At 50.8% G+C, this 16,837-nt stretch overlaps 1 protein-coding gene across 1 annotated transcript in view; it reads left to right on the plus strand.

Moving 5' to 3' along the window:
• Window positions 1-16,408, plus strand: part of LOC140411299 (solute carrier family 15 member 4-like) — an 82,036-nt gene extending 65,628 nt beyond the window's left edge. The window contains exon 4 of the mRNA XM_072500421.1: window positions 16,373-16,408. Within this exon, the coding sequence (XP_072356522.1) occupies window positions 16,373-16,408 (36 nt within the window). The remainder of the gene's footprint in view (window positions 1-16,372) is intronic.
• Window positions 16,409-16,837: the final 429 nt, after the last annotated feature.

Below are 16,837 nucleotides of genomic sequence, written 5' to 3' on the forward strand. Positions count from 1 at the left end.
GTAAAGCTCCCTCTACACTGTCCCATCAAACACTCCCAGGACAGACACAGCACGGGGTTAGATACAGAGTAAAACTCCCTCTACAATGTCCCCATCAATCATTTCCAGGACAGGTACAGCACGGGGTTAGATACAGAGTAAAGCTCCCTCTACACTGTCCCATCAAACACTCCCAGGACAGATACAGCACGGGGTTAGATACAGAGTAAAGCTCCCTCTACACTGTCACCATGAAACACTCCCAGGACAGATACAGCACGGGGTTAGATACAGAGTAAAGCTCCCTCTACACTGTCCCCATCAAACACTCACAGGACAGTTACAGCACAGGGTTAGATACAGAGTAAAGCTCCCTCTGCACTGTCTCCATCAAACACTCCCAGGACAGGTACAGCACTTGGTTAGATACAGAGTAAAGCTCCCTCACCACTGTCCCCATCAAACACTCCCAGGACAGGTACAGTACGGGGTTAGATACAGAGTAAAGCTCCCTCTCCCCTCTCCCCAAACGGTCCCAGGACAGGTACAGCACAGGGTTAGATACAGAGTAAAGCTCCCTCTACACTGTCCCATCAAACACTCCCAGGACAGACACAGCACGGGGTTAGATACAGAGTAAAACTCCCTCTACACTGTCCCCATCAAACACTCCCAGGACAGGTACAGCATGGGGTTAGATACAAAGTAAAGCTCCCTATACACTGTCCCCATCAAACACTCCCAGGACAGGCTCAGCACGGGGTTAGATACAGAGTAAAGCTCCCTTTACCCTCTCCCCAAACACTCCCAGGAGAGGTACAGCACAGGGTTAGATACAGAGTAAAGCTCCCTCTACACTGTCCCCATCAAACACTCCCAGGACAGGTACAGCGCGAGGTTAGATACAGAGTAAAGCTCCCTCTGAACTGTCTCCATCAAACACTCCCAGGACAGGTACAGAAACGGGGTTAGATACAGAATAAAGCTCCCTCTCCCCTCTCCCCAAACGGTCCCAGGACAGGTACAGCACAGGGTTAGATACAGAGTAAAGCTCCCTCTACACTGTCCCATCAAACACTCACAGGACAGTTACAGCACAGGGTTAGATACAGAGTAAAGCTCCCTCTGCACTGTCTCCATCAAACACTCCCAGGACAGGTACAGCACTTGGTTAGATACAGAGTAAAGCTCCCTCACCACTGTCCCCATCAAACACTCCCAGGACAGGTAAAGCACAGGGTTAGATACAGAGTAAAGCTCCCTCTCCCCTCTCCCCAAACGGTCCCAGGACAGGTACAGCACAGGGTTAGATACAGAGTAAAGCTCCCTCTACACTGTCCCATCAATCATTTCCAGGACAGGTACAGCACGGGGTTAGATACAGAGTAAAGCTCCCTCTACACTGTCCCATCAAACACTCCCAGGACAGATACAGCACGGGGTTAGATACAGAGTAAAGCTCCCTCTACACTGTCACCATGAAACACTCCCAGGACAGTTACAGCACAGGGTTAGATACAGAGTAAAGCTCCCTCTGCACTGTCTCCATCAATAACTCCCAGGACAGGTACAGCACTTGGTTAGATACAGAGTAAAGCTCCCTCTCCACTGTCCCCATCAAACACTCCCAGGACAGGTACAGCACGGGGTTAGATACAGAGTAAAGCTCCCTCTGAACTGTCTCCATCAAACACTCCCAGGACAGGTACAGAAACGGGGTTAGATACAGAGTAAAGCTCCCTCTCCCCTCTCCCCAAACGGTCCCAGGACAGGTACAGCACAGGGTTAGATACAGAGTAAAGCTCCCTCTACACTGTCCCATCAAACACTCCCAGGACAGACACAGCACGGGGTTAGATACAGAGTAAAACTCCCTCTACACTGTCCCCATCAAACACTCCCAGGACAGGTACAGCACGGGGTTAGATACAAAGTAAAGCTCCCTCTACACTGTCCCTCTCAAACACTCCCAGGACAGGCTCAGCACGGGGTTAGATACAGAGTAAAGCTCCCTTTACCCTCTCCCCAAACACTCCCAGGAGAGGTACAGCACAGGGTTAGATACAGAGTAAAGCTCCCTCTACACTGTCCCCATCAAACACTCCCACGACAGGTACAGCGGGAGGTTAGATACAGAGTAAAGCTCCCTCTGAACTGTCTCCATCAAACACTCCCAGGACAGGTACAGAAACGGGGTTAGATACAGAGTAAAGCTCCCTCTCCCCTCTCCCCAAACGGTCCCAGGACAGGTACAGCACAGGGTTAGATACAGAGTAAAGCTCCCTCTACACTGTCCCATCAAACACTCCCAGGACAGACACAGCACGGGGTTAGATACAGAGTAAAACTCCCTCTACAATGTCCCCATCAATCATTTCCAGGACAGGTACAGCACGGGGTTAGATACAGAGTAAAGCTCCCTCTCCACTGTCCCCATCAAACACTCCCAGGACAGGTACAGCACGGGGTTAGATACAGAGTAAAGCTCCCTCTACACTGTCCCCATCAAACTCTCCCAGGACAGGTACAGCACGGGGTTAGATACAGAGTAAGGCTCCCTCTATACTGTCCCATCAAACACTCACAGGACAGGTACAGCACGTGGTTAGATACAGAGTAAAGCTCCCTCTACACTGTCCCCATCAAACACTCTCAGGACAGGTACAGCACGGGGTTAGATACAGAGTAAAGCTCACTCTACACTGTCCCCATCAAACACTCCCAGGACAGTTACAGCACAGGGTTAGATACAGAGTAAAGCTCCCTCTGCACTGTCTCCATCAATAACTCCCAGGACAGGTACAGCACTTGGTTAGATACAGAGTAAAGCTCCCTCTCCACTGTCCCCATCAAACACTCCCAGGACAGGTACAGCACGGGGTTAGATACAGAGTAAAGCTCCCTCTGAACTGTCTCCATCAAACACTCCCAGGACAGGTACAGAAACGGGGTTAGATACAGAGTAAAGCTCCCTCTCCCCTCTCCCCAAACGGTCCCAGGACAGGTACAGCACAGGGTTAGATACAGAGTAAAGCTCCCTCTACACTGTCCCATCAAACACTCCCAGGACAGACACAGCACGGGGTTAGATACAGAGTAAAACTCCCTCTACACTGTCCCCATCAAACACTCCCAGGACAGGTACAGCACGGGGTTAGATACAAAGTAAAGCTCCCTCTACACTGTCCCTCTCAAACACTCCCAGGACAGGCTCAGCACGGGGTTAGATACAGAGTAAAGCTCCCTTTACCCTCTCCCCAAACACTCCCAGGAGAGGTACAGCACAGGGATAGATACAGAGTAAAGCTCCCTCTACACTGTCCCCATCAAACACTCCCACGACAGGTACAGCGGGAGGTTAGATACAGAGTAAAGCTCCCTCTGAACTGTCTCCATCAAACACTCCCAGGACAGGTACAGAAACGGGGTTAGATACAGAGTAAAGCTCCCTCTCCCCTCTCCCCAAACGGTCCCAGGACAGGTACAGCACAGGGTTAGATACAGAGTAAAGCTCCCTCTACACTGTCCCATCAAACACTCCCAGGACAGACACAGCACGGGGTTAGATACAGAGTAAAACTCCCTCTACAATGTCCCCATCAATCATTTCCAGGACAGGTACAGCACGGGGTTAGATACAGAGTAAAGCTCCCTCTACACTGTCCCATCAAACACTCCCAGGACAGATACAGCACGGGGTTAGATACAGAGTAAAGCTCCCTCTACACTGTCACCATGAAACACTCCCAGGACAGATACAGCACGGGGTTAGATACAGAGTAAAGCTCCCTCTACACTGTCCCCATCAAACACTCACAGGACAGTTACAGCACAGGGTTAGATACAGAGTAAAGCTCCCTCTGCACTGTCTCCATCAAACACTCCCAGGACAGGTACAGCACTTGGTTAGATACAGAGTAAAGCTCCCTCACCACTGTCCCCATCAAACACTCCCAGGACAGGTACAGCACGGGGTTAGATACAGAGTAAAGCTCCCTCTCCCCTCTCCCCAAACGGTCCCAGGACAGGTACAGCACAGGGTTAGATACAGAGTAAAGCTCCCTCTACACTGTCCCATCAAACACTCCCAGGACAGACACAGCACGGGGTTAGATACAGAGTAAAACTCCCTCTACACTGTCCCCATCAAACACTCCCAGGACAGGTACAGCATGGGGTTAGATACAAAGTAAAGCTCCCTATACACTGTCCCCATCAAACACTCCCAGGACAGGCTCAGCACGGGGTTAGATACAGAGTAAAGCTCCCTTTACCCTCTCCCCAAACACTCCCAGGAGAGGTACAGCACAGGGTTAGATACAGAGTAAAGCTCCCTCTACACTGTCCCCATCAAACACTCCCAGGACAGGTACAGCGCGAGGTTAGATACAGAGTAAAGCTCCCTCTGAACTGTCTCCATCAAACACTCCCAGGACAGGTACAGAAACGGGGTTAGATACAGAATAAAGCTCCCTCTCCCCCCTCCCCAAACGGTCCCAGGACAGGTACAGCACAGGGTTAGATACAGAGTAAAGCTCCCTCTACACTGTCCCATCAAACACTCACAGGACAGTTACAGCACAGGGTTAGATACAGAGTAAAGCTCCCTCTGCACTGTCTCCATCAAACACTCCCAGGACAGGTACAACACTTGGTTAGATACAGAGTAAAGCTCCCTCACCACTGTCCCCATCAAACACTCCCAGGACAGGTAAAGCACAGGGTTAGATACAGAGTAAAGCTCCCTCTCCCCTCTCCCCAAACGGTCCCAGGACAGGTACAGCACAGGGTTAGATACAGAGTAAAGCTCCCTCTACACTGTCCCATCAATCATTTCCAGGACAGGTACAGCACGGGGTTAGATACAGAGTAAAGCTCCCTCTACACTGTCCCATCAAACACTCCCAGGACAGATACAGCACGGGGTTAGATACAGAGTAAAGCTCCCTCTACACTGTCACCATGAAACACTCCCAGGACAGTTACAGCACAGGGTTAGATACAGAGTAAAGCTCCCTCTGCACTGTCTCCATCAATAACTCCCAGGACAGGTACAGCACTTGGTTAGATACAGAGTAAAGCTCCCTCTCCACTGTCCCCATCAAACACTCCCAGGACAGGTACAGCACGGGGTTAGATACAGAGTAAAGCTCCTTCTGAACTGTCTCCATCAAACACTCCCAGGACAGGTACAGAAACGGGGTTAGATACAGAGTAAAGCTCCCTCTCCCCTCTCCCCAAACGGTCCCAGGACAGGTACAGCACAGGGTTAGATACAGAGTAAAGCTCCCTCTACACTGTCCCATCAAACACTCCCAGGACAGACACAGCACGGGGTTAGATACAGAGTAAAACTCCCTCTACACTGTCCCCATCAAACACTCCCAGGACAGGTACAGCACGGGGTTAGATACAAAGTAAAGCTCCCTCTACACTGTCCCTCTCAAACACTCCCAGGACAGGCTCAGCACGGGGTTAGATACAGAGTAAAGCTCCCTTTACCCTCTCCCCAAACACTCCCAGGAGAGGTACAGCACAGGGTTAGATACAGAGTAAAGCTCCCTCTACACTGTCCCCATCAAACACTCCCACGACAGGTACAGCGGGAGGTTAGATACAGAGTAAAGCTCCCTCTGAACTGTCTCCATCAAACACTCCCAGGACAGGTACAGAAACGGGGTTAGATACAGAGTAAAGCTCCCTCTCCCCTCTCCCCAAACGGTCCCAGGACAGGTACAGCACAGGGTTAGATACAGAGTAAAGCTCCCTCTACACTGTCCCATCAAACACTCCCAGGACAGACACAGCACGGGGTTAGATACAGAGTAAAACTCCCTCTACAATGTCCCCATCAATCATTTCCAGGACAGGAACAGCACGGGGTTAGATACAGAGTAAAGCTCCCTCTACACTGTCCCATCAAACACTCCCAGGACAGATACAGCACGGGGTTAGATACAGAGTAAAGCTCCCTCTACACTGTCACCATGAAACACTCCCAGGACAGATACAGCACGGGGTTAGATACAGAGTAAAGCTCCCTCTACACTGTCCCCATCAAACACTCACAGGACAGTTACAGCACAGGGTTAGATACAGAGTAAAGCTCCCTCTGCACTGTCTCCATCAAACACTCCCAGGACAGGTACAGCACTTGGTTAGATACAGAGTAAAGCTCCCTCACCACTGTCCCCATCAAACACTCCCAGGACAGGTACAGCACGGGGTTAGATACAGAGTAAAGCTCCCTCTCCCCTCTCCCCAAACGGTCCCAGGACAGGTACAGCACAGGGTTAGATACAGAGTAAAGCTCCCTCTACACTGTCCCATCAAACACTCCCAGGACAGACACAGCACGGGGTTAGATACAGAGTAAAACTCCCTCTACACTGTCCCCATCAAACACTCCCAGGACAGGTACAGCATGGGGTTAGATACAAAGTAAAGCTCCCTATACACTGTCCCCATCAAACACTCCCAGGACAGGCTCAGCACGGGGTTAGATACAGAGTAAAGCTCCCTTTACCCTCTCCCCAAACACTCCCAGGAGAGGTACAGCACAGGGTTAGATACAGAGTAAAGCTCCCTCTACACTGTCCCCATCAAACACTCCCAGGACAGGTACAGCGCGAGGTTAGATACAGAGTAAAGCTCCCTCTGAACTGTCTCCATCAAACACTCCCAGGACAGGTACAGAAACGGGGTTAGATACAGAATAAAGCTCCCTCTCCCCTCTCCCCAAACGGTCCCAGGACAGGTACAGCACAGGGTTAGATACAGAGTAAAGCTCCCTCTACACTGTCCCATCAAACACTCACAGGACAGTTACAGCACAGGGTTAGATACAGAGTAAAGCTCCCTCTGCACTGTCTCCATCAAACACTCCCAGGACAGGTACAGCACTTGGTTAGATACAGAGTAAAGCTCCCTCACCACTGTCCCCATCAAACACTCCCAGGACAGGTAAAGCACAGGGTTAGATACAGAGTAAAGCTCCCTCTCCCCTCTCCCCAAACGGTCCCAGGACAGGTACAGCACAGGGTTAGATACAGAGTAAAGCTCCCTCTACACTGTCCCATCAATCATTTCCAGGACAGGTACAGCACGGGGTTAGATACAGAGTAAAGCTCCCTCTACACTGTCCCATCAAACACTCCCAGGACAGATACAGCACGGGGTTAGATACAGAGTAAAGCTCCCTCTACACTGTCACCATGAAACACTCCCAGGACAGATACAGCACGGGGTTAGATACAGAGTAAAGCTCCCTCTACACTGTCCCCATCAAACACTCACAGGACAGGTACAGCACGTGGTTAGATACAGAGTAAAGCTCCCTCTACACTGTCCCCATCAAACACTCCCAGGACAGGTACAGCACGGGGTTAGATACAGAGTAAGGCTCCCTCTATACTGTCCCATCAAACACTCCCAGGACAGATACAGCACGGGGTTAGATACAGAGTAAAGCTCCCTCTTCACTGTCCCCATCAAACACTCCCAGGACAGGTACAGCACGGGATTAGGTACAGTGCAGAGTTCCCTCTACACTGTCCCCATCAAACACTCCCAGGACAGCTATAGCACAGGGCTAGATACAGAGTAAAACTCCCTCTACACTGTCCCCATCAAACAGTCCCAGGAAAGCCATAGCACGGGGTTAGATACAGAGTAAAGCTCCCTCTACACTGTCCCCATCAAACACTCCCAAGACTGGTACAGCACGAGGTTAGATACAGTGTAAAGCTCCCTCTACACTGTCCGCATCAAACACTCCCAGGACAGGTACAGCACGGGGCTAGATACAGAGTAAAGCTCGCTCTACACTGTCCCCATCAAACATTTCCAGGACAGGTACAGCATTGTGTTAGATACAGGGTAAAGCTCCCTCTACACTGTCACCATCAAACACTCCCAGGACAGATACAGCACGGGGTTAGATAAAGAGTAAAGCTCCCTCTACACTGTCCCCATCAAACATTCCCAGGACAGGTACAGCATGGGGTTAGATACAGAGTAAAGCTCGCTCTACACTGTCCCCATCAAACACTCCCAGGACAGGTACAGGACGTGGTTAGATACAGAGTAAAGCTCCCTCTCCACTGTCCCCATCAAACACTCCCAGGACAGGTACAGCACGGGGTTAGATACAGAGAAAAGCTCCCTCTACACTGTCCCCATCAAACACTCCCAGGACAGGCACAGCACGGGGTTAGATATAGAGTAAAGCTCCCTCTCCACTGTCGCCATCAAACACTCCCAGGACAGGTATAGCACGGGGTTAGATACAGAGAAAAGCTCCCTCTACACTGTCCCCATCAAACACTCCCAGGACAGGTACAGCACGGGTTTAGATACAGAGTAAAGCACACTCTACAATGTCCCCATCAAACACTCCCAGGACAGTTACAGCACGGGGTTAGATACAGAGTAAAGCTCCCTCTGCACTGTCCTCATCAAACATTCCCAGGACAGGTACAGCACGTGGTTAGATACAGAGTAAAGCTCCCTCTCCACTGTCCCCATCAAACACTCCCAGGACAGGTACAGCACGGGGTTAGATACAGAGTAAAGCTCCCTCTACACTGTCCCCATCAAACTCTCCCAGGACAGGTACAGCACGGGGTTAGATACAGAGTAAGGCTCCCTCTATACTGTCCCATCAAACACTCACAGGACAGGTACAGCACGTGGTTAGATACAGAGTAAAGCTCCCTCTACGCTGTCCCCACCAAACTCTCCCAGGACAGGTACAGCACGGGGTTAGATACAGAGTAAAGCTCCTTCTACACTGTCCCTATCAAACACTCCCAGGACAGGTACAGCACGGGGCTAGATACAGAGTAAAGCTCGCTCTACACTGTCCCCATCAAACATTTCCAGGACAGGTACAGCATTGCGTTAGATACAGGGTAAAGCTCCCTCTACACTGTCACCATCAAACACTCCCAAGACAGATACAGCACGGGGTTAGATAAAGAGTAAAGCTCCCTCTACACTGTCCCCATCAAACATTCCCAGGACAGGTACAGCATGGGGTTAGATACAGAGTAAAGCTCGCTCTACACTGTCCATCAAACACTCCCAGGACAGATACAGCACGGGGTTAGATACCGAGTAAAGCTCCCTCTACACTGTCGCCATCAAACTCTCCCAGGACAGGCACAGCACGGGGTTAGATACAGAGTAAAGCTCCCTCCACAGTGTCTCCATCAAATACTCCCAGGACAGGTACAGAAACGGGGTTTGATACAGAGTAAAGCTCCCTCTACACTGTCCCCATCAAACACTCCCGGGACAGGTACAGCACGGGGTTAGATACAGAGTAAATCTCCCTCTGAACTGTCTCCATCAAAAACTCCCAGGACAGGTACAGAAACAGGGTTAGATATAGAGTAAAGATCCCTCTACCCTCTCCCCAGATACTCCCAGGACAGGTACAGCAAATGGTTAGATACAGAGTAAAGCTCCCTCTACACTGTCCCCATCAAACACTCCCAGGACAGGTACCGTGCGGGGTTAGATACAGAGGAAAGCTCGCTCTACACTGTCCCCATCAAACACTCCCAGGACAGGTACAGCACAGGGTTAGATACAGTGTAAAGCTCCCTCTACACTGTCCCCATCAAACACTCCCAGGACAGGTACAGCACGGGGTTAGATACAGAGTAAATCTCCCGCTACACACTTGCCCATCAAACACTCCCAGGACAGGCACAGCACGGGGTTAGATACAGAGTAAAGCTCCCTCTACACTGTCCCCATCAAACACTCCCAGGACAGGTACAACACGGGGTTAGATACAGAGTTAAGATCCCTCTACACTGTCCCCATTAAACACTCCCAGGACAGGCACAGCACGGGGTTAGATACAGAGTAAAGCTCCCTCTACACTGTCCCCATCAAACACTCCCAGGACAGGCACAGCACGGGGTTAGATATAGAGTAAAGCTCCCTCTCCACTGTCGCCATCAAACACTCCCAGGACAGGTACAGCACGGGGTTAGATACAGAGAAAAGCTCCCTCTACACTGTCCCCATCAAACACTCCCAGGACAGGTACAGCACGGGTTTAGATACAGAGTAAAGCACACTCTACAATGTCCCCATCAAACACTCCCAGGACAGTTACAGCACGGGGTTAGATACAGAGTAAAGCTCCCTCTGCACTGTCCTCATCAAACATTCCCAGGACAGGTACAGCACGTGGTTAGATACAGAGTAAAGCTCCCTCACCACTGTCCCCATCAAACACTCCCAGGACAGGTACAGCACGGGGTTAGATACAGAGTAAAGCTCCCTCTACACTGTCCCCATCAAACTCTCCCAGGACAGGTACAGCACGGGGTTAGATACAGAGTAAGGCTCCCTCTATACTGTCCCATCAAGCACTCACAGGACAGGTACAGCACGTGGTTAGATACAGAGTAAAGCTCCCTCTACACTGTCCCCATCAAACACTCCCAGGACATGTACAGCACGGGGTTAGATACAGAGTAAAGCTCCCTCTACACTGTCCCCATCAAACACTCCCAGGACAGGTACAGCATGTGGTTAGATACAGAGTAACGCTCCCTCTCCACTGTCGTCATCAAACACTCCCAGGACAGGTACAGCACGGGGTTAGATACAGAGAAAAGCTCCCTCTACACTGTCCCCATCAAACACTCCCAGGACAGGTACAGCACGGGTTTAGATACAGAGTAAAGCACACTCTACAATGTCCCCATCAAACACTCCCAGGACAGTTACAGCACGGGGTTAGATACAGAGTAAAGCTCCCTCTGCACTGTCCTCATCAAACATTCCCAGGACAGGTACAGCACGTGGTTAGATACAGAGTAAAGCTCCCTCTCCACTGTCCCCATCAAACACTCCCAGGACAGGTACAGCACGGGGTAAGATACAGAGTAAAGCTCCCTCTACACTGTCCCCATCAAACTCTCCCAGGACAGGTACAGCACGGGGTTAGATACAGAGTAAGGCTCCCTCTATACTGTCCCATCAAGCACTCACAGGACAGGTACAGCACGTGGTTAGATACAGAGTAAAGCTCCCTCTACGCTGTCCCCACCAAACTGTCCCAGGACAGGTACAGCACGGGGTTAGATACAGAGTAAGGCTCCCTCTATACTGTCCAATCAAACACTCCCAGGACAGATACAGCACGGGGTTAGATACAGAGTAAAGCTCCCTCTGCACTGTCCCCATCAAACACTCCCAGGACAGGTACAGCACGGGATTAGATACAGTGCAGAGTTCCCTCTACACTGTCCCTATCAAACACTCCCAGGACTGCTACAGCACGGGGCTAGATACAGAGTAAACCTCCCTCTACACTGTCCCCATCAAACAGTCCCAGGAAAGCCATAGCACGGGGTTAGATACAGAGTAAAGCTCCCTCTACACTGTCCCATCAAACACTCCCAAGACTGGTACAGCACGGGGTTAGATACAGAGTAAAGCTCCCTCTACACTGTCCGCATCAAACACTCCCAGGACAGGTACAGCACGGGGCTAGATACAGAGTAAAGCTCCCTCTACACTGTCCCCATTAAACATTTCCAGGACAGGTACAGCACGGGGTTAGATACAGAGTAAAGCTCCCTCTACACTGTCCCCATCAAACACTCCCAGGACAGGTACAGCACGGGGTTAGATACAGAGTAAAGCTCCTTCTACACTGTCCCCATCAAACATTCCCAGGACAGGTACAGCATGGGGTTAGATACAGAGTAAAGCTCCCTCTGCACTGTCCCATCAAACACTCCCAGGACAGATACAGCACGGGGTTAGATACAGAGTAAAGCTCCCTCTGCACTGTCCTCATCAAACATTCCCAGGACAGGTACAGCACGTGGTTAGATACAGAGTAAAGCTCCCTCTCCACTGTCCCCATCAAACACTCCCAGGACAGGTACAGCATGGGGTTAGATACAGAGTAAAGCTCCCTCTACACTGTCCCCATCAAACACTCCCAGGACAGGTACAGCACGGGGCTAGATACAGAGTAAACCTCCCTCTACACTGTCCCCATCAAACTCTCCCAGGACAGGTACAGCACGGGGCTAGATACAGAGTAAAGCTCCCTCTGCACTGTCCTCATCAAACATTCCCAGGACAGGTACAGCACGTGGTTAGATACAGAGTAAAGCTCCCTCTCCACTGTCCCCATCAAACACTCCCAGGACAGGTACAGCACGTGGTTAGATACAGAGTAAAGCTCCTTCTACACTGTCCCTATCAAACTCTCCCAGGACAGGTACAGCACGGGGTTAGATACAGAGTAAGGCTCCCTCTATACTGTCCCATCAAGCACTCCCAGGACAGGTACAGCACGGGGCTAGATACAGAGTAAAGCTCGCTCTACACTGTCCCCATCAAACATTTCCAGGACAGGTACAGCATTGCGTTAGATACAGGGTAAAGCTCCCTCTACACTGTCACCATCAAACACTCCCAGGACAGATACAGCACGGGGTTAGATAAAGAGTAAAGTTCCCTCTACACTGTCCCCATCAAACATTCCCAGGACAGGTACAGCATGGGGTTAGATACAGAGTAAAGCTCGCTCTACACTGTCCATCAAACACTCCCAGGACAGATACAGCACGGGGTTAGATACCGAGTAAAGCTCCCTCTACACTGTCGCCATCAAACTCTCCCAGGACAGGCACAGCACGGGGTTAGATACAGAGTAAAGCTCCCTCCACAGTGTCTCCATCAAATACTCCCAGGACAGGTACAGAAACGGGGTTTGATACAGAGTAAAGCTCCCTCTACACTGTCCCCATCAAACACTCCCGGGACAGGTACAGCACGGGGTTAGATACAGAGTAAATCTCCCTCTGAACTGTCTCCATCAAAAACTCCCAGGACAGGTACAGAAACAGGGTTAGATATAGAGTTAAGATCCCTCTACCCTCTCCCCAGATACTCCCAGGACAGGTACAGCAAATGGTTAGATACAGAGTAAAGCTCCCTCTACACTGTCCCCATCAAACACTCCCAGGACAGGTACCGTGCGGGGTTAGATACAGAGGAAAGCTCGCTCTCCACTGTCCCCATCAAACACTCCCAGGACAGGTACAGCACAGGGTTAGATACAGTGTAAAGCTCCCTCTACACTGTCCCCATCAAACACTCCCAGGACAGGTACAGCACGGGGTTAGATACAGAGTAAATCTCCCGCTACACACTTGCCCATCAAACACTCCCAGGACAGGCACAGCACGGGGTTAGATACAGAGTAAAGCTCCCTCTACACTGTCCCCATCAAACACTCCCAGGACAGGTACAACACGGGGTTAGATACAGAGTTAAGATCCCTCTACACTGTCCCCATTAAACACTCCCAGGACAGGCACAGCACGGGGTTAGATACAGAGTAAAGCTCCCTCTCCACTGTCGCCATCAAATACTCCCAGGACAGGTACAGCACGGGGTTAGATACAGAGAAAAGCTCCCTCTACACTGTCCCCATCAAACACTCCCAGGACAGGTACAGCACGGGTTTAGATACAGAGTAAAGCACACTCTACAATGTCCCCATCAAACACTCCCAGGACAGGTACAGCACGGGGTTAGATACAGAGTAAAGCTCCCTCTGCACTGTCCTCATCAAACATTCCCAGGACAGGTACAGCACGTGGTTAGATACAGAGTAAAGCTCCCTCTCCACTGTCCCCATCAAACACTCCCAGGACAGGTACAGCACGGGGTTAGATACAGAGTAAAGCTCCCTCTACACTGTCCCCATCAAACTCTCCCAGGACAGGTACAGCACGGGGTTAGATACAGAGTAAGGCTCCCTCTATACTGTCCCATCAAGCACTCACAGGACAGGTACAGCACGTGGTTAGATACAGAGTAAAGCTCCCTCTACACTGTCCCCATCAAACACTCCCAGGACATGTACAGCACGGGGTTAGATACAGAGTAAAGCTCCCTCTACACTGTCCCCATCAAACACTCCCAGGACAGGTACAGCATGTGGTTAGATACAGAGTAACGCTCCCTCTCCACTGTCGTCATCAAACACTCCCAGGACAGGTACAGCACGGGGTTAGATACAGAGAAAAGCTCCCTCTACACTGTCCCCATCAAACACTCCCAGGACAGGTACAGCACGGGTTTAGATACAGAGTAAAGCACACTCTACAATGTCCCCATCAAACACTCCCAGGACAGTTACAGCACGGGGTTAGATACAGAGTAAAGCTCCCTCTGCACTGTCCTCATCAAACATTCCCAGGACAGGTACAGCACGTGGTTAGATACAGAGTAAAGCTCCCTCTCCACTGTCCCCATCAAACACTCCCAGGACAGGTACAGCACGGGGTTAGATACAGAGTAAAGCTCCCTCTACACTGTCCCCATCAAACTCTCCCAGGACAGGTACAGCACGGGGTTAGATACAGAGTAAGGCTCCCTCTATACTGTCCCATCAAGCACTCACAGGACAGGTACAGCACGTGGTTAGATACAGAGTAAAGCTCCCTCTACGCTGTCCCCACCAAACTGTCCCAGGACAGGTACAGCACGGGGTTAGATACAGAGTAAGGCTCCCTCTATACTGTCCAATCAAACACTCCCAGGACAGATACAGCACGGGGTTAGATACAGAGTAAAGCTCCCTCTGCACTGTCCCCATCAAACACTCCCAGGACAGGTACAGCACGGGATTAGATACAGTGCAGAGTTCCCTCTACACTGTCCCTATCAAACACTCCCAGGACTGCTACAGCACGGGGCTAGATACAGAGTAAACCTCCCTCTACACTGTCCCCATCAAACAGTCCCAGGAAAGCCATAGCACGGGGTTAGATACAGAGTAAAGCTCCCTCTACACTGTCCCATCAAACACTCCCAAGACTGGTACAGCACGGGGTTAGATACAGAGTAAAGCTCCCTCTACACTGTCCGCATCAAACACTCCCAGGACAGGTACAGCACGGGGCTAGATACAGAGTAAAGCTCCCTCTACACTGTCCCCATTAAACATTTCCAGGACAGGTACAGCACGGGGTTAGATACAGAGTAAAGCTCCCTCTACACTGTCCCCATCAAACACTCCCAGGACAGGTACAGCACGGGGTTAGATACAGAGTAAAGCTCCTTCTACACTGTCCCCATCAAACATTCCCAGGACAGGTACAGCATGGGGTTAGATACAGAGTAAAGCTCCCTCTACACTGTCCCATCAAACACTCCCAGGACAGATACAGCACGGGGTTAGATACAGAGTAAAGTTCCCTCTACAATGTCCGCATCAAACACTCCCAGGACACGAACAGCACGGGGTTAGATACAGAGTAAAGCTCCCTCTACACTGTCCCCATCAAACTCTCCCAGGACGGGGACAGCACGGGGTTAGATACAGAGTAAAGCTCCCTCCACACTGTCCCCATCAAACACTCCCAGGACAGGTACAGCACGGGGTTAGATCCAGAGTAAAGCTCCCTCTACACTGTCCCCATCAAACACCCCCAGGACAGGTCCAGCACGGGGTTAGATACAGAGTAAAGCTCCCTCTACACTGTCCCCATCAAACACTCCCAGGACAGGTACAGCACGGGGTTAGATACAGAGTAAAGCTCCCTCTTCACTGTCCCCATCAAACACTCCCAGGACAGGTACAGCACGGGGTTAGATACAGAGTAAAGTTCCCTTTACACTGTCCCCATCAAACACTCCCAGGACAGGTACAGCACGGGGTTAGATACAGAGTAAAGCTCCCTCTACACTGTCCCCATCAAACACTCCCAGGACAGGTACAGCACGGGGTTAGATACAGAGTAAAGCTCCTTCTACACTGTCCCCATCAAACACTCCCAGGACAGATCCAGCACGGGGTTAGATACAGAGTAAAGCTCCCTCTACACTGTCCCCATCAAACACTCCCAGGACAGATACAGCACGGGGTTAGATACAGAGTAAAGCTCCCTCTACACTGTCCCCATCAAACACTCCCAGGACAGATCCAGCACGGGGTTAGATACAGAGTAAAGCTCCCTCTACACTGTCCCCATCAAACACTCCCAGGACAGATACAGCACGGGGTTAGATACAGAGTAAAGCTCCCTCTACACTGTCCCCATCAAACACTCCCAGGACAGATCCAGCACGGTGTTAGATACAGAGTAAAGCTCCCTCTACACTGTCCCCATCAAACACTCCCAGGACAGGTACAGCACGGGGTTAGATACAGAGTAAAGCTCCCTCTACACTGTCCCCATCAAACACCCCCAGGACAGGTACTGCACGGGGTTCGATGCGGTATAAAGCTCCGCTATCAGATTCTGTTCACCGGTATATGTAAAGGGACTGGGAGGATAAGCTGAATTGACTGATTAACGATGATGATGTTAATTTTTTTGCTGTTGTCACCCAGCCTGTTGCCATCCTATTGTTCACCTGTCCCCTGTGAGATTGTGAAGATCGAATTTGCAATGTCGCTGTTGTGTGGACACGCCTCTGCTGCAGCTGTCCTGACAACCTGTGCCTGCCTCTCTCTGAAACATCAACTGGCTCTGTCCCGAACTGAGCTTATGCGCTGCAGGAACGTCAGTTATTCCTTCGCAACACATTCCAAAACATTCCCAGAATCTCCCATCTTCCATCCTTCCACACCTCTAAATCCTCAACACACAATTCCATTCTCTAACTCACATTTCCCCATCTACCCTGCGCTGGCCTCGATTCACTCCCGGTCCACTCTATCCAGGCCTCGCAGTATCCTGTAAGTTTCAATAAGATCCCCCCCCCCTCATCCTTCTAAACTCCACCGAGCACAGACCCAGAGTCCTCAACCGTTCCTCATACGACAAGCTCTTCTTTCCAGGGATCATTCTTGTGA

Source organism: Scyliorhinus torazame, chromosome 4, assembly GCF_047496885.1.
Source record: "Scyliorhinus torazame isolate Kashiwa2021f chromosome 4, sScyTor2.1, whole genome shotgun sequence".
NCBI lineage: Eukaryota > Metazoa > Chordata > Chondrichthyes > Carcharhiniformes > Scyliorhinidae > Scyliorhinus > Scyliorhinus torazame.